At 36.6% G+C, this 27326-nt stretch overlaps 1 protein-coding gene across 2 annotated transcripts in view; it reads right to left on the reverse strand.

Moving 5' to 3' along the window:
* LOC150086098 (histone acetyltransferase KAT6A-like) overlaps positions 1–26879 on the reverse strand; it is a 171358-nt gene extending 144479 nt beyond the window's left edge. For both annotated transcript variants that reach the window (XM_090373705.1, XM_090373704.1), the window contains exon 1: positions 26066–26879. In XM_090373705.1, coding sequence (XP_090229831.1) covers positions 26066–26764 — 699 coding nt within the window. In that variant the 5' untranslated portion in view covers positions 26765–26879. The remainder of the gene's footprint in view (positions 1–26065) is intronic.
* Positions 26880–27326: the final 447 nt, after the last annotated feature.

Consider the following 27326-nt stretch of genomic DNA (forward strand, 5'->3'; position numbering starts at 1 on the left):
TCCCACTAGGGGACCCGTGGCAGATTACCTGGAAGGTAAGCCAGGGGTAGTAGTGGGGGTGACTCCCAGAGAACGTGGGACTGCCTGCGTCACCCCACGTTGCCACTACTACCTCTAGGATGGTAGGCGCGGTATGGTAGTCGGCACTAACATGAAGATGTACTGTATTTATAAATTGCGCAGAAGGCATTACTATATTTTGATAGTTATTTCGTTTCACTGCAGCATATAATCAAAATGGTCAACGTATTTGTTCAATGAGCAAAATAAGCGCCAGAAACATAATCACTGACTTTTTTTTATATATTAATTAACAAAATAATTGCATTTCACTAAAGAACTGAACGAACTGCAAATAAAAGAAATAATTAGTTTTTCTGCGTTCTGTAATTCAAAGAAGTCGCTTGTCTTTCATCTAATAATCTTGGTCGAGTCGCTACCTGCTTTGTAACACTCAGAAAATTGTGCCGCTCGGCAAATATCCGAACACCATGAAAGGAAATTTTGTTTGCCTTACAGCTTATTTTAATCCCAAAACTAATCCTCACCGGAAATTAGGCTGTTCCAAAATATGGGGAACACTGAAGTTGTTTCTAACTACCAACGAAGCTAGAAACACAGAAATTAGTTTGAAAAGCCAACTAATTTCTTGGTTTTTGTTTTTCGTATTTGAAAACCTGGTTAAGCTTGATATAGTTAACAACAAAACTCGGTTAAAAGACGGATATCCCGCAAAATCTAGTGAACGGGTAACTGGAATTACATCTCGCAAGCCTGTTCCAATAAAATGCTACATTTCCCTAACCATCAAGAACCAAATTCAATGCTGAGCACCTGACATCTCGTTTAAAAGGGTAGAATTTATTGGATCCCAGCTGCATGAAACACACAGAAAAAGACATGTTCCTTATGCAATGTTTTTAAGCCCTTGCAGAATTCATGTGCTATTGTTTGTATTTGATTCGTCTTTATGAATAAACTGGCATTATTCATAATTCAGAAGAGTGGCTTCATTTCGTAGACAGTTCGAGAACAGTTTCAAAGCTCTGTTGCTTTACAATGGAAATATATCCATCGATTTTTGTTGTGCACTTTGTATTAAAGAAGATTACGGAGATGCGAATCAAGTGTGATCAGTATAAATGGGATGTCTCTGAGGATTTCAAGATGCTGGGATTCCTTCTGGATTTGCAAGTTGATTTCACTAAGTTCCCTTGTTTTCTCTGCGTCTGGGAACGCTATCATCACTATAGGAGAAGAGAACAGTCTGCCAGAATTGAGCTGCAGTCCGCCGCACACAATGGAGTAAACAATCCCTTGACTCAAGAAACAGTTTTCCTTCTGCTACTCTATAATTAAGGAATTATAGGGATGGTCAAACAATTTCTTAAAGCAAGGGATCCTCAAAGTGACACCTTCAAGCATATGCAATCTATATTTCCGAAACTGTCTGATACAAAAGATGACGTATTTATTGGATGGACCACAAGACAGATTTTGGCTTCACACGGACTGAAGGACAAAATAACTGATGCTAAACAAAATGCCTGACAGTCGTTCCGTTCCGCCTTGTAGTGAATACCTTCTTGGCAACATTAAGAACGAAAATTAAAAACAGCTAATTGACAAGTTGATTAAAAATACGGAGAAAAGAGATGCAGAATGTTAATCAAGCTCCGTTTTGCACTTTCACCTGGCAACGTTAGTCAAAAATATGGGAAGAAATTTCACCAGGACATATAGTCAATGGAGAAGAGGTACCAAAGGTTGGATGAAGCTATGATGAACTAGTATATTTGTTTCTTAGTTCGGGATGATTACATTGACTACAAAAGACAGACGTTTAAATGTATATTTTTAAGGAACTTTTTTTTCGATTAACCCGAGGCAGGTTTCTACTTTTTAATTTACGATTTTTTATTTTATTTATTTTTTTTCGCTTGTTTTCTTGTATCAAAGATTAATACTCTATCAGTCAACAAACTGTCAATAAATCAGATATGGCATAATTGCATGTTTACTTTTATTTCATTCCCAGGTAAAACCATTGATGCTATACAAAAATTATGGTCATATTCGTAAGCAGCCCAAATTCATAAAGAAACACCGAGAAATGCAGCTAAGCAGAACTTTTTTTTTTTTTTTTTTAATTTGTTACATAGTGCTATTTTTAATGTCCTTCGCCGTTTTCTAAAAATATTCCTCGCAGATTTTCTGTATATTACTTTCCATCCAGAATGAAATTAACGATAAAGTGGAACAAGGATGCGCAAAAATAAATAAATAAAATAAAAATAAACAATTTCATTTCTAGATGAAGAAAGGTGGAGAATCCCAAGATTCATAAATAGCCACTATCTACCTTCCTTATGTAACACAATGACTTTTTTCGTGTTTCTTGAATTGCTTTGTAAGTAGTGTAATGTGCTGGCCATCCAGAACACGAACTATATGGCACGCGATGTTGCATGTAGTATTGCTGGTGTCCTTGATAATCATATTTCACTAAACACAACCCAATTCATCCAAATGCTTAACCTTCTAAACATTCGCAGTTACTTCATCAGGTTTGACACTCATGACAATACTATAACATTGGTTTGATGTAATATTCGTGTCTCACATAAATAAAAAATTTAAAGTACTATGCGTTCAGATTTGCCTATTTGTAAAAGAATTAATTTTTATCGATAACAAACAAAGTACGACTAATTCGTTTCAAATTTAGTTCAAAATATAACGGAAACTGCGTGAGATAAAAGCAATTTATTTATGTACTGATTGGAAATATTTTACGATGTCATTTAGCTCCCCTAGTGGCAAAAACAGAAACACCCAGTTAGGTCAGAGATTAACGGTTTAAATATTATCCTTGTTCAAACAAACAAGGAAATTAAATAGACGGGGGTAGTCAACAGACGCAAACACTTTCAGCAACTTATGTCCGTGGCGTGCCAATTTAATTTATAATTTGGTACATCGTTATGTTAATGGCAAATACAGTACCATCGATGTACAGTGTTTATCGATTCTGGTGGCAGTTAAAAAAAAAAAGAGTAAAGTCTGGTCACGGAAACAGCTATTGAACGAATTTCCCTTAATGTTCATATTCTCCTAAACAGTATATTGAATAAGCCCCCCCCCACCCCCACTCACACACTACCAAAAAAAAAATATTGACTGACTAATAACAAAGAACTAGCTTTGTATAAGTTTTCAAATGTTTATTTGTGATCTCCCAAGTGTGTTTTTGTTAGTGCTCTGCCCAGGCCACGAATTGGTGGCATTTGAAATGCCAAAAGTGTTCACTAAGAGAAAATACGATCATATAAATGGATGGCCAAGAGGCGCCTAACGGTATATACGCAATTTATCACTGGCGTCATCCCACAATGCACTGCACGGGTGTTTTCACTACTATTTAGCGACACGAAAAAGTGATGAAATACATATTTCATTAAACTGTAATGAAATTATGTCGTAACATCAAAACTTCTTGATCTAAAATTAAAGTTTCTGTAATAAGAAACATTTATTAAATAATAAAGTACATTACGAAGTCTGACGTAGCTTCAACTGCTCCTAAAAAGAAATAGCAGTAAATTTACACCTTTAAAGAACTTCAAATGTCACGATTGCAAAGGGATCGACTTGATTCTTACGCGCAGCGATCTCGGAGATATTTTTAGATGGGCTAATTTATGCTGCTGGGCTCGCTGATCTGATGAGAAACACCGGAACAGATACCAGATTGTGATAGCAGACGGCCGTCGTATACTGCAGAACTAATTTAATACCACCCTGCTATCACGATAGTTCAGGTACACACCCGCACACCACAAGTCATATCGCCTAAACACAAACACGATTCGATTATTTCAACAGATTGCTAGCTTGGTTATCTACCGTATTTTTCAGACCATATGACGCTCTTTGATTTTAGAGGGCAAAATTCGGGAAAATAATATTTTAATCTAATAATGCACTTAATTAGAGCCGCTTTCCGAATGTTTAACAGTTTACAAATTTTAAAAGTTAAAACAAATAAAATTAAAAACGAGAATGATTATTATTTTTTTTTTTTTTTTTTTTTTGCTTTGCTATAAACATTACGAAAAAGTTACCACCCGTTACATTATGATCTAAAATTTGGTTTCTTAAATTATAACAAAGAGAAAGACATTAAATTTATTAAAAACATACCAAACATCTTTCATTCATATTTTAACTTCTGTGATTGAAAAACTGAGATACAGAAGTTAAAATGTGGTCTGAAAGCTTGCCACAAAGATGTAAAAAAAAGCATGTATTTTACGTTTACAATGGAAAACAATACCTGGATGATAAGGTTATCAGTGAAAATGTAACGAACATAAACGAGTTAGGGCAAAATAGAAGTGCGTCAAAAGTTATTTTGGTTAGTGATCCGTCATACTTGGCGCATATTTTCTCCTTCCATTCATGGAGGTGCAGATATTACAAGATAATTGACTGTGTGACGTCACAAAACCATCAACGTATTACTATTATCCAGCATATATCTTAATGTCATGATTTTATCAGAATTACGAAGCATCTATTTAGGTTTAGGTGGCAGGATAAACTCTATATTTTCAGTTGCCAAGGAACTGCCTCTAACTTGTAACACATCTAGTTGTTATGACAATGAAGATGAATTTAACCCTCTGATAGTTCGGGGATGCTAAGTGGAAAAAAAATAACAGTGAGCTATCCACCTTATTTCGAGCATAATAGCCACCAATTCTTTATTTAAATACTTTGAATACTAAATGCACAAGGCATATAGTTTATTTATATATAGTATATAGTTTATTTAAATACTTTACATATACTGGCCTTCAAAGAAAGTGCATATCCCCCTAAAATTGTAATTGTCGTCCGAATAACATAAGTATATGGCAATATTTCTTACAGATTGCATCAGATAACATTAGAAGACAACGAAGGAGATGGACAGATGAAATTCATGAGTTTGTGGGTAGTAAACGGATGGCCATTTCACAAAACAGAAGGAACTGGAAAGTTGCTGGAGAGGCCTTCACCCTGCAGTGGATTGAAAATGGCTGATGATGATGATGAAGATTGACACACGTAGGTGATGACGTAATATTGCATCAGCTGTTACTTGCGGCTATATAAGCACGCTCTACAAGAGCTGCAGTCATCCTTGCTTGTGTCAGGATGGCGAGTTACATGCAGTTGACGCCACGAAGAAAGAGTGCTATTGTTGCTTTACGTGAGGAAGGATGTTCTTCCCGATTACTGCTTATAGAGTGTCTTGTGATCAGTCGACAGTGAGCAGATTTCTTTCTAAACTCAAGAATACTGGTTCTGCTGATGGGAAAAACGGAACCGGACGCAAACGATTCTCTACGCCAAAACAGGACCGCGTTTTGAAGTGCTTATGCCTTAAAAACAGTAAAGCTTCTTCGTATGAGCTGAAAAGAGAATGGGAAGAACATACAGGAGTGATAGCAAGTGCAATAATAGTCAGAAGACGCCTCTTCAAAAATGGACTTGTAGCCCGTCGTCATAAGAAGAAGCCCCTCCTCCTCACAAAAAAAAGTGAAAAAGGCCCGATTAATTTGGTGTAAGGAGCATGTCAATGGACCCCCAAGCAGTGGAAGTCAGTTATTTTCTCGGATGAGAAGAAATTCAACCTGCATGGCTCTGATGGGAGACAAACGATTCGCCGTAGACGTAATGAAGAATACCATCCAGACTGTATGGTGTCTACAGTGAAATTCCCTCCCAGTCAAATGCTATGGGGGTGCATTTCGTATCACTTGCAGTTTATGACAGGTTCCGTAAATGCCAGTAGATACCTGGCTATATTGGAAGGCAAATTGCTGCCAACTATTAGAGACCATTTCAACCTGCCAAGTGACTGCATCTTTCAGGACGACTATGCTCCTTGTCATCGGGAGTAAAGTACTTCTGTAGTTACTTTAAGCTTCATTTCTGCATTAGAGTTCGACAGTAATGCGTTTACATTTCTTAGAGGTGAAAAAATGGTCGGTAGAACGGTCCATTACAACTCTTAGCTGGCCAGGAAACAGCCCGGACCTAAATCCTATAGAGAACTGTTGGCATCTTGTGGAATCTGCAGTTGCCAGAAAGAAACCAAAAACCCTTACTTCACTAAGAAAGACCCTTAGTGAACTTCAAGAAGCCATAATTCGTGTTTTGAACCAGGAACCATCAGTTGATTATCTTCAGAAATTGATCTTGTCAATGCCTCGACGGTGTGTTGCTGTCATCAGGGCCAGAGGCGGTTCAACTAAATATTAGTTTGCACCTGGTGAAGTTTTCATTTTGTTTTCCATTTAAAATGATAAACTGGAGGAAACGGAGGACTTCTGATAACATTTCAGCCAAAATTGTCGTTGTACCAAAACTGTTGTATAAAGGTTCATATAAAGGTTGTATAAAGTTGCACAAATGTTCGATGAGATTGACGTCGGAGGAATTTGGCGACCAGGAGAGCACACGAAATGCTTGAATATTGTTATCGAATCATTCGTGCACAATGCGGAAATTGTGACAGGGGCGTAGTCTTGTTGAAAAAAGTCCAGTGTCATCTGTATACACAGTCACCATGCACGGCAAAACTTGGTCCGAAACAATGTTGAGGAAGGATCTGGGAGTAACGGTGTGTTCAATGGGGATGTCCATGAAAACAACTCCCCCAAACCATGATACTGGCCTGCTTTCGTCCGACCGTGCAATCAGGTGGAAGCTACTCACCTGCTTGCCGTCCATCGGCATGATGGAGCTGAAACCTTCGCTGGTCAGACCAGGCAATTTTCCAGCTTCATAGTGACAAACTGACAGGCACTACCTTGTGTCACTATATATGCTGCGCTGGTCGGTGACGTCACTCCTAGTTGCTGTGGGATGCGTCCACTGGTGATGACAAGGGGTCATAATGTTTTGGCTCATGAGTTAATACTAGACGCTGTCTACGTCGATACACTGGTCAACCCCGTAAAGGTATGGACCATAAAAGAGGCTCCCACTGCACGAACACCTAAGATCAGTACGATAGTCGCATTCCTTTTCCAGAAACACTTGGTTAGCTTACTGGGGAATTTGATCTCTCTGTATTGGTGTCTTACCACATGACTCAAACGTCACGTGCTATTTTGTTTATTTATGACAGTGGCGTATAGTTACATGAAAGCTAGATTCTCTAATAAATTGACAGGGCAGCGTATTTGCAATAAAGCAAAATAATACTATTTATACTCTTGAAAAATATATCTCTTAGATGTCATAAAGATCGAGACCGAATCGTGAAACCAAAACAAACTCTTTTATCTGACAATCTTTAACGATTAGAAACAACTGCGTTTTAATGTAAACAATAATTCCAACATGTAGAAACTAATTTGATTGTAATCCCAGATTAAAACCAAAGGCTTACCTTGTAGCAATAAACAATAGAGTTCCTAGATTTTATGAAATAAATGGGCAATTCCCATTTCTTTAAAAATAAACAGCGAATCATATTTGATTTATGAAATCCAGACTGCCCATTTCGCTCATTAGAAGCATAGAGGCCAACAGTAAACTGCCACATGATATTTGAATGAATTCTCAGGTCATAGAAGACATGGATGCAGTCCAGTGTGCATAATGTTCTTTTGTAATTAGATATAGCTGTTAGTAAATAAATTATTTGAGTCTGCGTAGTGGAGGAAGTTTGTAAAAATTGAAAAATGAAAGATAATTTAAGTGATTATTATTTTATTTATTTTTCCGTTTCTTCGTTTGCGAACTTGTTCTCTGATTAAGTGAAAATTTTATTTAACAGGCTATAAAAAAAAAAAAAAAAAAGAGTTCAGTCCATTAACAACTGGAATTCGTGCATTAATAAGGGCTCTTGCCGATGTAATAACCTATCCATATTTATAAACATAATGGTCTTTTTATCAAGACAAAGAATTTAAGTTGGTTCAAAAATTCGACTTTTTATTGGTCTAAGAAGAATTTTGTGACCTTTTTGTGACCATAGACTGCATTTTAAGTCAGATTATCTGTTACGCAGGTTGCAAAAAAAAAATTTTTTAAGTTTTATAACAGAAATAAAGAGCAAAAACCAAAGACTTATGCGCGAACCGAAAAATTTCGTTTCTGCGCATCCGCCACATTAAAACTTCCTTCAACCAGCGGATGACATCAAACGTAATATCCAGTGCTTCAGCCAGAATATATGGTACACGTTTTATGTATGGAAAATATAAATATTAATTTACAGATTATATTAGTCTGATTTTAATAAAAATCCATCCACTGAGAGTTGAGTTATTACATGCCTCCACGTACGGACGGAAGGACAAAGAAATAATAATTGTTGGATTTTTATTATTCAGATTTTAATGAAATTTGGGATGGTTCAGCCAATCTTTGTAAAAGGTCCAAATGTAAAGTGTCATGAAAATTCATCGCTGGAATTCGAGTTATTACATGCGGACGGACGGACAAAGAAATAATAACTGCTGGATTTCTATAAGTTCGATTTTAATGAAACCTGGAATCGCTCTACAAATCTTTTTGAAAGGCTCAAATATAGAATTTCATGAAAATTCTATATTGCCAATAAAGCCTGAATAAATAAACCAAAAAAAAAAAAATTACAATAAAGTTTTCGCATTATTCATAAATGGCTTTCAAAAGAACCGAATTTTTTAATATCAAATTTTGGTTTCAAGCTTGGTAAAACAGTTTTAGAAACACTAAATGATACGATAAAATAGTGCCCGGTTTCTCCAACAGCATCAGGCCAAAAACCAAAAGTGGTCTCCCTCCCTGTTATTTTTCGGACTTTGCTCTCCGCGACCTCTTGTCCCAAAATGAAATTAAGCTCAAAGGAGTTAACGATGTCTGGAAGGTTCATTGAAAATATTACGAAAAGCAATATCAGGCATCCTTCCAAAGCCAGCAGAATCGCTGAATTTGGTGTATTAAGTCCCAAGTGAAAATAATTTGAAAAGGTTATAATGCAAAGTTTGGTAGGTTAAACGTATTTTTGTTTTTAAATACGAAGATGTTTTTCCCATTCGTGTAGTCGTATAATGGCGTGTTTCGATGAGCAATGTCTTTTGTATTCGGTTTCAAAATTTCCAGGAACCACATCTACTCAAATAAGAATAACTTCTATTTCTTTGGAATGATGTGGTTCATCAGAGGAGAAGAGATTTAACGTTAGGGCCAACAGATCACACAAAAATCAAATATCAAGCATTTTACAGTAGAAAGAGCTGACCAACGAAAACTTTCTGGTGATCTATCAGCTGTCTGAATGTGCCTATTAGGTTTTCAGGGGCTCAATTTTGAACAGCTACACATTAGCAAGAGTGTAACGTGCCGGTTGAAGTGAAATCGTGTCCAGTAATGAATTTTAGTAAACAGCTGTTGCAAGAGGAGCGAGCCGAGGGCCATCTGGATTCACCAATAGCGTAATAACTTGCAGCAGAGAGAAGAGGCTCTAGAAGATAAGATCACGAACATTATAACAAAAAAAATAATAATAATAAAAAAATACTGTAGCCAGAGACTGCATTTGTAAAAAAGGGTGAAAAGGTGAAAAACAACAAGTGATTAGCGGGGCATTTATGGACAGTATTTGAAATTGTACTAGTTACGAGAGGTGACCAGAACAGTCTGACCCAGTAGAACATTTTTGTTTTCTGTTTTTCCCCACACTATAAGTGTAAATAATGCCTTTGAAATCGAAAGGGGTGATGATTATAAGCTTGCCAGCAGACTGCAGACAGCAACAAAGTTCATAGTGGAAGATGTACTTCCACTATGAACTTTGTTGTTTTGATTCAAGATCTTAGTGGCGGAACCTGGACTCGTCTTCAGTGATTATTCTGCTATCACCATTTTCTGACGTTGGTTGAGGTGTTTCGGAGGCGAACACAGCTGTCAACTCTACTTGAAATTATCACTGCAGTTAGAAGATTTTTATAGTTAGAACTTAAAGTACTGTCTATTTTCTCATAATTAATTTATAGCAATAGCTTAATTAATTATTATAAATCAAGAGCAATACTGTCTCACAGATGTCTTTACACGTACTAAACCTGAGCTAAGGCTTGAGTCACGCATACATTATTAATAAATAACACACTACATGTATAACATATACAGTATATTTCCGAATTGGGGTTTGGGTTTCAAGAAAAATGAACCATGCCACGCCAGCCACCGCAGTTTCTCTCTTAATACACTGAAGCAGCAGAGTATGGAAGAGAGCCCTTTTTTGTTTCAGCATGACAATGCGCCATATCATACTGCACAGTTTGTAGTGATTTGTTTTGAAGACGCGCCTACAAAATCTTCATTGGCCTGCCCAGAGCGTTGACCTTAATCCCACTGAACATTTGAAGTGGAACTTCGGACCAGACCAGACCAAACACTCCTGTAACCAGTAGCTGAATTGACCGCTGTGCTAAAGGAAGAATGGTCAAGTTACCCAAACTACCTCCTTCCTGTTATCAAAAATTGGTTTGAAGTATACTGACGAGGATAGTGTTTAATTAAGCAGGTCTTATACTGTTCATTAATTAATATTGCAGGAAATACGGCCACCAGCACACTTCATAATGCATCTGACAGGATACTAAATGAAACAAGAAGTTAAAAACGCAATAAAAATGGAAGTTTACGAGATGCTACTCAAAAGTTAGTCACGTGGCAATACTACAGATAATACTACGAATTTTTCCAGCAAGGTACGTGACACAGCATACTTAGTTACAGAGCAAATCCTAAACCAACCCCCGAGGGATACTGGAGGTGTGAATGAAGAGAATACGCTAAATAAACTTACCCTCGCAGACAATCTCCCTCCCCCGGTGCTTACCGTCTAGCGAGGACCCTGTTGCCAGCCCTTTGGAACATGTCAGAGATGGGCTTATTCATAATATTTTAGAGTATTCGTTGGCAATTAAAAATAACTGATGGGATGAAAAACTGACGAAAACAATTACACAAAAGCCAAAAAAGTACACAAACAGATATACAAGTATTTGGTATTAGATATAGATGTACTTTAATGTTTTGTGGTAACCCAAAGGGTAAAAAAGTTGTTTTGCTTTTTGCGATTGCTTCCTTAATTCTGTTTAACCAGTGTAGCTCTTAGAGCAGCTCATCTGCTAAGTTCTAATTTCCATCTTCTGTCGGAGATGCCGGGAATCGTACTAATGGTTCTTAATAGTGAGGAGACAACCCCTGATACATGAACGCAAAAAAAAAAGCGTTTGAAGCAAGAAAGAGGGAGAGGGGAAAAAAAGACACCAAACACTTCTTATCACAACTTAACAGATCAATGAAGTTTTCTTTGAAGAACGCTTTAAGAATACAAGGTACTTATCGTGTTCTCCTCGGACTCCGCTATTCGTTTGACTTAAAACCCGATAAAAGTCGACAGCTGAGAACCAACATGTCATTTTTTTTAAAGGAATAATGCGCATGCACTGTATGTGTCCTTACCTCAAATTAAAACTATGCGGTACCATGAATAAAATGAGGAAACAATCAGAACTGATTTTAATACAATATTGATGAGAAGTTATTTTTAGAGTCAGAAAATATTTAGTACCTTCACAAGTTACCCAAAACATTAGGAAGCAGTAGTTAGGTAACTGCATATACCTTCTGGGAATACTGATAAAAAGTGTCAGGGATTTCATAACTGTAGAGATCCACAAAATTAAGGTATGAATAATTAGTTTCCCTGGGTATTCATGCAATACAAAATGCACACGTTTTAATATATTATTATTTTTTATTTATTTCTGAATCACACGTCATACAGAAAGCCGCTTTCCTAATTTAAAAGTTTAACCTCCGAAGGATATCTTTCCAGTAGTCCTTGACAAAGGTATCGAAAAGAAGCAAGTATCTTCGAAAGTTCATTCTCTCCAACACCCACGCAACCTTGAAGTTTTCCTCATAAACGTCTGCCAAACAAGAAAATCCGGCATCCGATGTTCCCCACCCAAAAACGGAGTCCCGAATGACCGTTGCGAACTAGAAAAGTCCGTTCTAATTATAACCAATACACTCTATCAGAAGATGGCTGTGGTTTTGTCTTGTAATAAAACCGCAGACTCCACTGCCCACCATTAACTAAAAATACAATTTGTCATCATTCCGAAGGGGAGAAAGTCTTGTCGCAAAAGAGAAAAATAAAACAGGGTTTTTTTTTTTTTTTTGTTTTTTTTTCACCTGTCTGTAGGCTTTTCTTCAATGATACTCAGAAAGCCAGAGAAGATAAGATTTCTCTGGAATAACCTTCACCTCTAACCTTTCTTGGCACCATATCTATTGCTTCTTTTGTATACAAAATCCTCAGCTTTTTCTTCAAAAGCATCACTCAATTTTGAAAAGATTTTACATGTGTCCTGCCACAAACCAGATTGGGGAAGAGATCTCAAAACTTCGAAGAAAAAAAAAAAAAAAAAACTGCTATATTCAGAGAAAGACAAAGTTAATAGTGGTGACCTTAAACACAAGTAAGACAAATTATACAAAAGAAAAACAAGCATAAACATCTTGAGATACGTAACCGTACAATGACAATCTAAACGACACGCAAATAAGAGAATGCTTCGAAATCCAAATCGCCTTCGAAAGTTATCAACAAGTTGTCGTCTAGCTTCCAGACTCTCAACCAATTCTTGTACAGCACACAGAGATTGGGGAAATTCTAAAGGAGCCTCTTGCAGCCATGAGGTGCTTCGCCAATCTCAGGCAAACGAAATAGGAGTTTAGCTTTTCATCCCGCACAACATCAAAAATACCCGTAAACGCAATAAAAGCCATATAAAGAAGACAATGACGTACAGAAGCTCAGGTGATCTGGCATGGTTATTATTATTGGTTATTAGGATTTTTATGGCGCATCAGCATCTAAAGCTATAGTGCGCCAAGATCTGCCATGTCGACCCCCGTATCTGCACGAGGGGGTAAGAGTTCCATCGTTATTCTTGAGACTTTCCTGATCAGTTTTGCTGGGGGTATCCAATTTTCCGCTTGGTCACTGGAACTAACATTATGACCAAAACAGTCGACACGCCAAAAACCCCCCAAAGCAAGCAACCAACCAATGAGCAGCAAAGTGGAACTAGTCATTACTAGCGGGGAGGATAAGGATGTACAGCACTCACGATGAATTTATGATCTATAAAAAGGACGTACGAAATGTATTTAAGTAACATTTAAGAAATACACTGTCTCTGTAAATGTATAAGTTATGCTAAAATTTAATGTTTGAAACTATTTGTGTCCCAAAATGTTATCGATACAATAATAAAAGTATAATGAATACACTATATTTTAATACACTATTATTAAAATCTACAAATTAAACGATTCTGATTTCAGAAAAATGTAGACCAAATGCTATTTAGAATTATACAAATATAATTCAGGCAAAATAATGTGAATATTAAAATAAATAAATAATAAATTAATTAAATTAAAATAAATTAATATTAAACTATAATGCATTCTTTTCACATCAAAATGTTATATTAAAACACTTTAAGGAAAGATTTTCAGAATTGTCTTCTCTTTTTTTTTTTTTTTTTTAATTACTGCTATATATACATAAAGCTCCTTAACAGCCTGGAGCATTTTATTTGAAAAAAATTCGGCCAACTATTTTTGTAGGAAAAAACAAAAATGTAGTCCCACTTCCACGTGTTTCATCATTAAAAAACCACTGGTCACAAATGACAATTTAGCAATGGAAAAAAAATACCAGTTAACAAAAACATGTTTTTAGATATCCTTTATAAAATTTGCGAATTAGTAACGCAAAACTTAGCAATATGAAACACATGAATTCGCGTTTCAATTCAGCGTAATAACACTGACATTTAAGAGTAACATCTTATATGGCTATGTAGCTACCAACAAGAAAAAGAGAGGGCGCTGCGATCGCAATCGACAGCACACAGATCGCATTTTCGAGTTTTTCAAATAAAAATGCACGCTGGCGAATTTTAACTACATTTATCGTTGCATACTTGGTTGGGTTTAACTTGTGTTTGCTTTTATGTGTTGTTTAGAGCGGTAATAATATTAAGTGAAAGCGAAAATGCAAAATTAGATAAAAACGGCAGCATTATGAAAAGCGTAACGACAGTGTGCATCACTTGGTATTTTAGCGTCTGTAACCAACCTGCACTGCAAGTGGAAATCTGGTTCGAATGAAAAATAAAAGGTGGTGGGGAAACGGAAATAAAAACTAAAGTGAGGTTTATAAACTATGATGAGTGACGTCACATCTAAATTATTATGTTCATAAAAATAAAATTTCTTCGACTCCTAAAATTATACGGACTGGTGCGTCCGACATTTTTATGCTATCGACGGTAAATGTGCCGTATATTTTCATACGGCTTTCAGAAAAATACCATCCTTTCCCCCCCTCCCCCCATTTTATTCGCTATAAAATTACATGCTTCAATTTCAGACAAAATTTCAAAACCTTAAAAAGTTAAGATTATTTAAATTTTATTTTACGAAAAAAGTGAAATAATAAATATTATAATTATTAATAATTATAAACAATAAAATAATAAAAAATTTATTTTATAAAATGTATTTAAAATCGATTTATTTACATTTTAAAAAACTAACTCGTAGATTATTAAGTACGCATGCGCCGTGATCGTACGATGGAACCGTATGGTTCTTTAAATTAAATAAAAAGAAGAAAAATAAATAAATAAATATTAATTGTCACAAAAAAGAAGAAAAAATTAATCAACAGATTTTTAGTTCGTCAGCCAAAAGAAGTCAAGGAGGATATCAGGAAGACCATCAAAATTAATCCATTCCATTAGCAAAGTAATGTGGCGGACCAGTAATCCCGTTAACCCTCAGGTGCATTGATGACATACAAATGGTCACTGAATTGGGGACCAACCCTTCCTGGAACTGAGCAAGTGGTCAATCACTTTTCAGGTGACTTCCAAGAAAAAAACAATTGAGGAGAGATGGCAGTTTTCTAATGTAATCGCTATTTTAGCTTCAGACTTCTAACAGGACCATCACAAGACAGTTCACTGAGACAGGTTAAAAATGAGTACTCAGATAATTGAAAGTTATTCGAAAGCGAAAAGGACAAACCTTTATTGTTGGTGAAGGGGTTTACATTTAGCAATAAAAAGAGCTAAAAAGTGGCTTCTGGGAGCTGCAGAAAAAAAAAAATTACGTTGTTATTGTCACGAAAAAGGAAGAAAACAAAATCAATCTACAGATTGTTAGTTCGTCAGCCAAAAGGAAAGCCGAGGAGGATATATCAGAAAGACCATCACAGTTAATCCATTCTGCTATGAAAGAAAACCAAGGTCACTTCTGTTGATTATTAGCAGGTATAAACAAACTGCACTTTGGTTCAATTGTATCATTTATTTCTTCCAAATCAGATTTTAAAAATGTATACTTGGGGTACAGGTATTTTGGATACAATTACGGAAAACGATATCCATCGTTAAATAAACGATACGTACTACAGAAGAAGGCAACTGCAGCCAAAAAGTACGAAGGAAGTTATGGAACATTGGAAGATTTTGGAACTAGGGGCGACATTTTTTATTGATACGTAACTAGGAGAACAGAATTATGGTTTTCTTCCTGTGCATATGATATGAAGCACGTTTGTAACTTCGAAAAAAAATGTAATTAGATTGTACTTTTCGGTACTGCGTGAAATATATTTTGCCATTTTTTACTACATATAATTGAAAACGGTCACTGTATTTCAATGTCATTCTATTAGTAGGCAGAACTCTGTTTACTCTGGTAAAATGCGTCGAAAATTTAATTTTGGGATTTTCCCCAAAATTCGTGGTTGTAAACTTTGAAAAGACCATTCACAAAGTTGTATTTACCACTAGGCCATATCGAGCAGTAATGGGCTGCATATTTCATCTGGGACAAGCATAGTTTAAGAAAATCTAAAATTTACGTCTCGAAAGTGAATGTAGAAATAAGGATAGCCAAGCTGGTAAATTGATGCGCTGTTTAGTTTGTCTTTTTAACTTCCACATGAAGTTGGAGATTGTCACTTTTGGTTTTCAGGATTTTCAGCAACAAGGTGAAGCCAACACTAAAATGGCTGATTACGTAATAGAAAGTATATATAGCAGAATATGCTACTTTTCTCCTAGCATATAGCCGGAAACAAGTGCTTCAACAGAACATACAATAAACGCATGTGGAAGTTTTCATTCCCGGTTCAATCAATGCCAGCTTCCACAAAATGCATCCAAATTTATTCCAGAGTCAGGAAATTGTGAAAAATTTCCAAACCATCTGTTTCTGCTGTATGCCTTTTCCACAGATACTTCCATGGGCACTCTTCTTCTGAACTGGCTTCTATAATCTCCCCCCCCCCCCTCTCTCTCTCTTTCAAACCAGTCAACATCCTTTCACTGTCTAACTTCAAACCCACAGAAACCAACTTTTTTTCTTCTTCCTCATTTAACCTTCAACTTCCGTTTTCAGGAACAATCTTTCTTCACACTCATTTCCTGAAAATTACAATGCACAGAAATTCAAATCTAATGTCAACAAGTATCTTCTTTCAGCTTCTCAACCTTCAACCCAAGCACGGTTTTAAGTATTATAGGTTCCAACACCTTTCGTGTTTGGGGGTTTCATAAAAAGACACCTAAGTAAAGTGCAGGTTTTTCCAAAAAAAAAAAAAAAAAAAACAGTTTTAAAAAATAACGCTGTTCTTCAAAATGTATGACAGTTATATAAATTTAAATAATTTTATAGTATATTTGAATTTTTCATGGTTTATATTATGTACGGTGTTACAACTAAAATGAACAACGTCTATCCCCTTTATTTTTTAATTAAAATAAGCCAGATGGATTCCTAGAAACATCCTATATTCAGAACCGTACAAAGGTACTTGGGGAGGACCGGATGCAAAAGGAATTAAGGGGCCTCGTTTATTTATATTGAGACTTTGATGGCTCCCCCGATTCGGGACCTCCTAGATCAGGGGCCCTGGTGCGGTGCATCCAAAGCACCCCCATTTGCACAGTTCTGCCTATACTGTATACTATTATATATGATTTTCAATTATAATTGTAATTTTAATAGTGATTTTTGAATCTAATGGAATGCTCTAAATCCAAAAAACCCAGAATTTCTTCACTTAAACAATTGATTATCTTGCAGTGAGTCCAGCTATTTATTTCAAACAAGGGACGTTAAAAAAAAAAAGTTTTAAGGTAACGGCCTGCTCGACTTTTGCGGTGTCTTCCCTAGTGATGCCTCAATGTCCGCACACTTTGTTCTGCGTAACGCTTTCCGCTTGAGTGTAATCCGTGAATCGGTGTATTAATATGTACGCATGCGCGGTGATAGCGCTAAGGAACTGTCTCTCGCGCCGGTAAGGTGAAAATGTGATCCTCGACCTACAAGCCATATCTGGTATCAGCGTCCTTTCTATCGGCCTTGAGTGTGGCTTAGAATGGATCGAGAAACGCGTAAGACCAAACGATGCACACCAAACGAGCTTTGTACTTTGCCAATCGTCTGCGTATCAAAACGAATTCGATTGTGTTTAGGCAGTGTCCTTAATTACACAGAAAAGGCCGCTATTTTATGGGTGTCCGATGGAAATTCATGAAACGTGCCAAACTAAATTAAAAGCCTCATGTTCCGCACTTTTTTCCTGTATTCAGTGATTAAAAATATAATAAAAAACACTCAGCGTTAGCTATTTTTTTGTTTTTTTTTTGCGAAATCGTTCACTGGTAGTGCTGAGAGGACAATTAGATATTTTTTGCTGTTTCAGTGAAAAATCTTTAAGATTTCAAAAAGAAAGAATTTCAAATTAAACGAAAAGCGCAAATATAATTTGCGTCCATGGATAATTTTTGCAAAATTATATTTGATTTTCAATGAATTCACTTAAACGTTTTGGAACCAAAATCGGTTCTCGTTGAAAAGCTCTAAAATTATATAAACTCATTAACACTTTATACAATTCGAATCGGATGGAATGAGTGTTTAAAGATCTTAGGAGAGTTTCAAGGGGGAATTAATTAACTCTTTTTTTTAAAAAGAATTCTTTAAAGTGAAAACATGCGAGTGGAACACCAAATGTTGCTTCAGAGTCCAGTAAAGGGCAATGGCAGCACTTACTCTGCACTGAGGTTCACAGTGCAGAGTAAGTGCTGCACCAATTGAAATTATGTAAATAATTTCAATTGGTATAAATACTACGCCAGTATGCACTAGAATTGTTTGCTGGGGATGAGTGTATATTATATTCCGGAAACTGGTGTGGAAATGAAAATAAATTTAGCACTTTTGAAGATCAAAGTTTAATTAGTTGATTCTTTTTAATACTTCTGTGGATTCGCAATGTTAACAAACTTGGGCAGCGTCGCTGGTGTAATTATTCACCAAGAGACGGCTGAAACAGCTCGAGCCTTCACTACCATTCTAGTATTTCTGTGGAATCCAAAAGAACCTGACTAAATGTCCACAGCCAGTCTCCAAAAATTAGGCAAGAGTCTTGATAAACTATCCAGGTTGTTAAGAGCGGTTCAGAGCAAGCTGTTGTCTTCTAAGCCTCTGCCGAACTACAAGGTTATCAACACTAGGAGAATCCAACGTGTCCTTCACAGGTTGCGCAAGAGTCGGAATATTCTAGTTACTAATTGCATAACACATTACAGGTAGCCCGAATAAACGTGTGGTAATAGAAAACCAGACCGAAAGGGTCAGAAAACTTCGGCTAAATGAACACAATTAGGATTTTTATTAAAAAACTTACAGGTAGTAAGATATTTATATTAATAATTCTTCTATCCAGTTGAATACCATTAATGTATCTACAAATACAAACATACTACGAATGTGGTGAACTCTTGTAGTTTGCACGAAATCCAAACTTGGTCAGCATCACTGTTGTAATTATTCACCGAGAGACGGCTGAAATAGCTCACGCCTCAAACTAGTATTCTAGTATTTCAGTGGAATCCAAACGAACCAGACCAAATGTCCACAACCAATCTCCAATTTCAAAATAATAGTGTTTACACTCTTCGGAAAATGCCCAGCAGCTGAAGTCGAAAACAGTTGTCTTGTTTTTGAAGAGGTAAACAAAATACCAACGGTGCTTTATTATCATTTACTATCATCTGATTAAAAAAGTATTGAGGTATATAAGGTTTTGAATGGTTTGAGCTTCAATTGTAATGGGATTTTTCCTCTTGCTCAGATTACGCACCTGAGGGGACATAAATTCAAATTGAGGAAAGACAGTTGTAGATTAGATGTGTGGAAATTTGCCTTTAGCCAGCGGGTGGTTGATTGCTGGAACAAACTTCCATCTGTCGTGGAAGTTGATAGCTTAAATAAATTCAAGGAAAAACTGGACGAATTTTTAGAGCGAATGGATGGGTGAAATGGGAACTTTTTTTTTTTTTTTGGCTGATGTTGCATAAGCTTGTTTTCTTGCATCATATGCTAAGGCTAATATTGTGTCCATCATATGTTACCATTTTTCCAAGAAGCTACTGTTTTCACCGTGGTCAACGTCAACTATTCGATTGTTTCGCCTTGGTCTGGAGAAATTTAAGACATGTATCTCCGCATACAACACCTCCACCTTCTACCCACTGTTGTTTCGATACCCTGATAAAACTTGTTTTTATAGCATAAGTTTTCTACCTCTATAGATAAACATAAACTTCATTCTTCAGCCTTTTGGTAGGAGCAATATGGCCTTAGTTGCTAATGCTCCTAAAAACCAAATAACAAACACAAACAATCAGCCTTTTGGGGGGGAACAGAAAACACTGAAATGAAAAACTAGAGAATAATACAAAGGGGCTATCACCGCCACCCGTACAATCACACCTGCCTAATCCCACAGGGAATACACGTCTAATCTCCCCCAAGGTGCAATTTATGCTTTTTTTCTGAGAGGGCATATGAATAAGCCACATTTAACAGGATTATCAGGGCAATTCGACAAAGCCACACCACAGCACACATCAGCTATTCAATCTAAAAATAAACTCTAAGAATATTGTACCTTCGTTACATTTTAATACGAAATTTGTCCCATAAATATATTTGGATAACACCACTACACTTTGATCTTATTCAAAAGGCTCAGAAGCTCTCTGTATAATACCCCAGTGACGGCTGACGAAATAAATCTATCATATGCAAGATTTTTATGTTTTTAAAGCAGATTCATGTCCCACGAACTCAACGTACCGCCGTTGAATAACACTGCATATATAATTCGTAAGCCAATGATTTTCTATACTGCATGAAAACCCAGAGTTTCGGGAACCCTGCTTTTTGCCAGTTTGGGAAAAAGCAGACTAGCTTGGTGACATCGAGAAGCCGATGCTTTTCAAGACACATTTCATGTGGCAAGATTAAAAAGTGGTCCATGTTGATTCTGGGGCACATTACTGCCGAGCGTATAAGGGCCCAAAAGTTTTGATACAATAACCACAGGTCAGTGTAATAATTCCAGAGGACTCAGTAATGATGCAGCGGTACCATTTCTCTTCAATGAGAAACTACAGGATTACAGCATATGCTTTTTACAGATAAATGCAAAGGCTTGAGTTTTCCCAACTTATATCTTACATCTTTTTTTTGGGGGGGGGGGGGAAGTGGATCAATTGAACCATACACGCAAAAACTCTTTACTTCATTGTAATGATAGACATTTTATATCTATCCAGGCATGTTCGAGTTAATCCGGAGACCATGGATGGAATCCCTGTCATATATCGGTCCACTTCTGCTTATCCGCTAGATTGTGCGCATTGATGTCCAAAGGAGTAAAAGTGTTTTTTGAAGTGCCCATGGTTGAAATCCATGTGACAGCAAAATACGATTAAATGTTAATTAACGGTATTTTGCGGTCACAGTTTCAGCTAATCATTCTTACTAACTGACATTTAGCTGTCTCGTAACTATACGTGTCTCTCCCCCACCCCCAAGAAAATTGACATCAAAAAATGTTCTCGTTTATACTCCGACACGACCACCAGGTCAGTAAAGTTTACAATAAATCATCACTACAAACATTAATCGTATTTAGTAGTCACGGGTTGAACCCCGATCCACTCAAAGAGCGCGTGCTATTGCACTCTGGCTCTTGAACACCCGGCTACGTCAAGCCTAAACTTTTTTTTTTTTTTTTCTAAATACTGTACGTCCTTTCATCTAAGCAAAATCAGCGATACCTCAAAGGCATAAATACCCACTTGTAGTCTTAACAAAGTCAGCAATAAATCCATAATTCCCATGCCAATTTGAAATGCAGAGTTCAGCTGAAAAAGTTCACCAACCAACTTTTTTTGTTTTTTTTTTTAAGATGATACATGACGGTTGCAATTACAATAAACCCCATTTGGGTATTTAAGAACATCCTGTTTTTGTACAAAAAATCAACAATGACCAGCTTTCTACTCGGAGAGGCGCCATCTTAGAAACTGAAGGCTATATTATTAATAAGAGCGGAACATCGCCAAGGGCCGGATAAAATTGCTTTGGGTGCCTTACTCAGCCGGCGAATCGCATTTCGCCCATGCGTAGGCGATGATATTTTCGCTTCAGTTTACTCACGCTGCTGCACTGATTTCCAGATTATGGAATGCGACTCCCGGTGTATGTGGGGGGGAGTGAATTTAAGTTTCCTGGAATAGCTAAAAATCTTTTCTAAATTTTGTTGCAAATGTAAACTAACTGAATAAAATGAACTAAACAAAAAAAAAAAAAAAACGATTACAAAGTCTTAATCTCCTTATAACCAAGGATAACGTTGTACCAGGGCCATACATAGATGTCTTCGATTTTTTTCCCTATTAAATACACCGGGCAATACAGTAACGATATTATCTCAAAATATATAATATTTTGAGTCTGTAAGAACTCAAAATTTAAAAATATTTTGAATTTCCACAGACATAATTTTTAGAAATAAAGCTGTGATAAATTGACAAAAATCAAATAACTCATAGATATACCATATGTCTAAGTTTAATAAACATATACTGTGACAGATAATGTTCAAAATGGCTGCCACTCTTGAAGGATTCCAGAAGGAATTCTTGAAGGATTTCCCCCATCTCAGGCAATTATACGGTACCGTTAGTTTACAATACTACATATACTGTGTATGTTTGTAATTTAATAATCAGTTTGTCATGCTTATAGTGCACCATGGCCATTTAATCTTGTATAAGTTGTGAAGCGGATTTCAATCCCAGAGGTACGTGTCACCTTGGTCCACAGAAACGGTAGCATCGAAAGCTAACAAGCCCTGGAGCAAAATCTCAACAGGATCCCTTTTTTATCACTTCAATAACAGCTAAGAATGAAACATCTACACTGGGTCTTCTATATCACGGGGTACCGAATCCCTCTCCCCTCAACGTCACTACAAAGCTTTATTTTATAATACATAAGTACTGAAACACCGTGGGACTCCTCACCTTTCCGATCAAAAGTTTCTGCCATCTTCTAGAATATTAATACGTAAAAATAATCCTGTAGTTAAGGGTGAAATATGTTGCATAGTGAATTCATCAAAAGGAACCTCTCCAAAATACATTTTTAATCTAAAAATTTGCTTCCATTACATGTCCAGACTTAAAGTCTTGTGTGACTTCTACAAACATATACTATATTATATATATATATTTCCGGTATTTCAATATGTACGTTGCTGCTAGGCGTCCTAGACATGAACTTTATAAGACTTGAACTATATAAAGTTCAAGTCTAGGACGTGAACCAAGCGCGAACTTTTCCAAACAGGTAACGAAGCCACGGTGCTGTAAGAGAGGCTACTTCAATGGGAAGATCCAAATAGATACAAAGACAGCCTACAGTTCGCGAAGACAGGACTTTAAAAAGTTTTAGTATGACATATAAATCGTTTTATTCTAAAAGCTGAGAAGATATTAACAGTTCAAAAAACATTCAAAATATAACTTTTAATAAAAACATATTAAAAAATATATACTGTACTTTAATAAATAATTTTGTTTAAAGGTCAAATTATGATTTATCCGCTATTTATAACTGTATTTGCAGTAGTAAGAGGTATTTTGTTGTTTTTTAACTCATTAATAGCTGTGAGCTTTATAAAATTCTCCTGATCACTTGGTATCACTTGACTGTAGATTTATCTCAAGATCACCAAATGAAAAACATCAAAGGACGTCAGGACAGGAAAAAAACTGGGCCAGTCAACAGGTTCTTGCCTTCCTCATTAGAAGTGAGGACAACCCTATCTGTATACGCTTTCATCATCAAGAAATGATACAAGGTCTCAATGGAAAAATATTGACATTCGTAACGTCGAGGATGGTCAGAATGGCATATTTCTGTAAAATGCATAGATATTAATCACCAGTTATTCACGCCTCTTGGAAAATATAAAGTTAGAGCCCATATGAATAAATCCGAACTATTCCAAGGGCACTGAATGCTATGAAATTATCCCGTTCGAATAATTTCATACAATTCAATTACTACAGTTATTCCATCTTCCCAAAAAGTTGTGTCCGTTTATAACTTGACGGTACTCTTAGAAACCCACTGGTTCTAATTTACGAATGCGACAGCTATGTTGATATGCACTTCAGAGGGACTTTGAACCAAAGCAAGATTGCTTTTAAACATGACAGTTTGATGGTCACTCACGAATAGAGAAAAACAAACATACAGACCATAACGTAAACTTCAAATATACCTGTAAATCAGAGGAAGATGACATGACCAACCATCGCGATATTCATGAGGAATGTCATAATCGTAATCAAACGCGAACATCGCTCGCCGACTACGAAATGGATTTGCGAAAAAGTGGGCAACTTACGGAGGTGGACTCTTAATTAACAAACCCTAACTTCACTGTTAATAAAAACCTCCTTTGGGAAGTTCAAATGGAAATAACCTCGCGCCTTCTTTGCAGAAGCCTGCATCTTCTGTCTTAATTTGGTTTATCTGCGATGTGTTCACATCAAGCCAATTTGCCAGATGTGCTAAATGGAAGAGAAACATTCAAGCCAGAAACCGAAATTGCTGCTAATATCACTGAAGAGCGTTTAGGCAGAATGTTTCAGTTTTGTTTGATTTTATTGCAAAATTGAGGTAAAGCAAACTGGATTCTTCTCAAGAAATGAAGAAATCAGTAAAATTCCTTTCAGAAATCGACTTTACAAGGCAGAGATGCAACTTGAAAAGACACTAACGGGCGAAACTCTCGAAAAGAAAAAATAAATAAATAAATTGACACTTTCAGATAATCACGCGAGAACGCTGCCAAAAAATCCATTATTTATTTATTTTTATTTTTCACCCTTTGATATTAATAGAGAAAAATTTGAAATTTCAAGTTATTATCCGATCCATTAACCCGTCTCTTTTCATCCATTTATCTTTTATTTTTCTATGATAACGGCAAGTTCAGAAAACGTACCGCCAATCAAGTGTATCCTTGGAATGATCCGATAAAATACACCCCTGGAACAAAAATTCTTCACACACGGAGGCACTATTTTTTAGAACATCGTAAAATTAACTATGCACACGCTGTAAAATATTTATTTCCTTAGCAAGTCAATACAACTAAATACTAATTTTATTTCTCTCTTAAAAAAAAAAAAAAAAAAAATCCTCAGATCTGTAAATTTTCTCTCTTAAGATGAATTACGAAAACTTGAAAATTACAGAATCTATGGATCGATAATTTGGAGATTAGAAATCCCCAAATTATCGATCCCTAATTGGAAAATATGAAGACTGGATTAGAATCAGAATCCCCATTACAGAGGGAGATAATGATTGGAATCACAATTCCAAATTTTGTAATTCTAATCTATAATTTAAATTATCAAATTCTAACCCCTAATTAGAATGTTCCATCATAAGTTCTATTCTACATGAAGAAGTCAGTAAAATTAAAAGTCGGTAAAAACTGTAATTAAAACTGCAAAAATTAGGCATTTGGGGATTTATAATGGCCAAATATTCAAATGGGGATTCTCAGAAATCCCTAATTTCGCTATTCTCCTAAGTGGTCATTGAGAAACATATACTCAGTGTCGGATTAAGTGTAAGAGCTAGAACCCTTACCCGGGGCAATAAACGCAGAATGAGGCAAAAATATATCCTTAGTAAAGGGCGCCGAAAAATCATTCTGCCCGGGGTGCTGAAATACCTTGTCCAGCACTGCATATACTGGTTCGAATTTTATTTTTGGTCACCAATAACTTGTATCTCATGATCCCCGGACTATGCCACTTAAGGGAGGTCGTGTGAAAGTTTAATGACCTATTAGTGTACTTTTTGATGACTAATACAAAGTTCGTACGGCGTAGCAACCCATAATTGCTAAAGAATCACCAGAAAAAAAAATAATAAATAGAATAAGTAAAATAAAAACTCCAATTAAAAATAAATTTTAAAAAAATGTGCAAACACGGACACAGTATTACTAAGATGAAACAGAAGAATAAAAAAACACCTTTAATATACGTACCCAACCCACCCTAAAGTGTGCATTACTTTGATAAAAAAAAAAAAATGAAGAACAAAGGAGCATCCCTTCCAGATGTGCACGCATCTGCATTCGTCACCGGCAAAAACAAACGAATAGTCATTAGACGGCCACCCGAATTACAAAGCGGACGCACAGGAAGAGGTCAGACACCAAAAAGCGGAGAATACGCTTGGCCAACGACATTCCATCAATGACGTTCGACTTGTTCCCATCAATTTCCTCCTTTGTTCTGCGTTCTAAACTTATCCGAAACATCGCTATTTACATTTATCCCGTTAACAGACTTTCGCCTAAAAGGATGCGTACGGAAATCGGTAAACATTAGCGAATACGCGAAGGTAAACACAATACGAAACTAAGCCTACTCGCGCACGTAATGCATTGGCAAACGAACTTAAAACTATGTATCAAAACAATTTCAAAAATGATATATATTGTACTAACCTTGCGTTTGCTTGCAGGGCGACCTCTTTTCCCAGGCACGTGCTTCATGGACGCAGTTACGGCGATAAGAGTCTGCTGCTGTGGCTGCTTCATTTTGGCTGCTTTTAACTCCTCGTTTTTTTCTTCGCTCTCTTCTTCCTGCACTAACATACACTCGGGCTCCAACACACACGCGGGTTGAAACTCCTCCTCCACGAAACAGTTAAGCGCATAATTTCCACTCGATAATTTCTTTATGCTGCCAGCACTAACTTCCCTTTCGAGGGCCGCTTCTATCGCTTCTGTTGTTAGTTTTAAGGGCAAGCCGCGGTTGAATAAATATTTCTCGATTTCCCGCGCCGAAATCCCTTGTTTTGCGAGCTCAGTCCCGGTGCTGTTCGCTATAGTCATTAGAGCAGAAATGGCATCAATCAGGGCATTTGCAATGGCAGTGCGCGTGTTCAGAATGTTGTTGCTAAGGTAGCTCTTACTTCGAATCCATTTTGCCGCATTTCTATAGCTCGTGTTACCTTTGTAATCCACTTTAATGACTATCCCCTCAAGAACAAGCCGTTGCAATTCGACTTGTACTGAGGTAGCATGTAGGCCGTGTCTTCGCTCCAACATGTGACATATCCGCTCTAGGTCAGGCCTGGCTTTTCTTTTGCGCAACTGGTCGATCGCATCCAAAATCAAATCTTTGTATTGCGATTCGCCCATATTTCGTAAAGAAGTCCGATTTAATTAACTTTAAACGCCGAACTGCGAAGAGCGCTAATTGCCACAAGCGCGTGGATTTACACTATCCGTACCTTTACAGCGTACAAGGCTAGCGACAAGGGAGTTTCTTCCAACGGAGGAGAACTGGCACATGCGCAGACAATGGCGAGGTGCACTCTGGGATTGAACTACCCTTGCATTGTGACAGTGAATAGTCTGGTGCGACTTGGAAAACTGCGTTTTTTTTTGTTTTTTTTTTTTGCTGTTTCTTCTCGCAGTACGCAAGTATAGATTTGTTTCTGTTCACTTCGGTATTTCGAAATGAATTATCGCTTGCAGAACCGTAATGTTACGTAATCGGTACGAGCGGCTACATTTTAAGTTGGAGTGAACGCGCTGGTATTAAAAATTCCCTTGTAGCTTATAAAAATGAATTTTAACTTAGTGTTGATTTTCAAATAACGGTTTGTCACTCTTCGGTATTAAACTATCGAAGAAAGTTCGTATTTGTCTTTAATCGATAGCCGATTATAGAGAAATATTGACTAATCAAGCCATAGCG

This window comes from Mastigoproctus giganteus, chromosome 5 (genome assembly GCF_048544385.1).
Source record: "Mastigoproctus giganteus isolate SK-2022 chromosome 5, ASM4854438v1, whole genome shotgun sequence".
Taxonomy (NCBI): Eukaryota; Metazoa; Arthropoda; class Arachnida; order Uropygi; family Thelyphonidae; genus Mastigoproctus; species Mastigoproctus giganteus.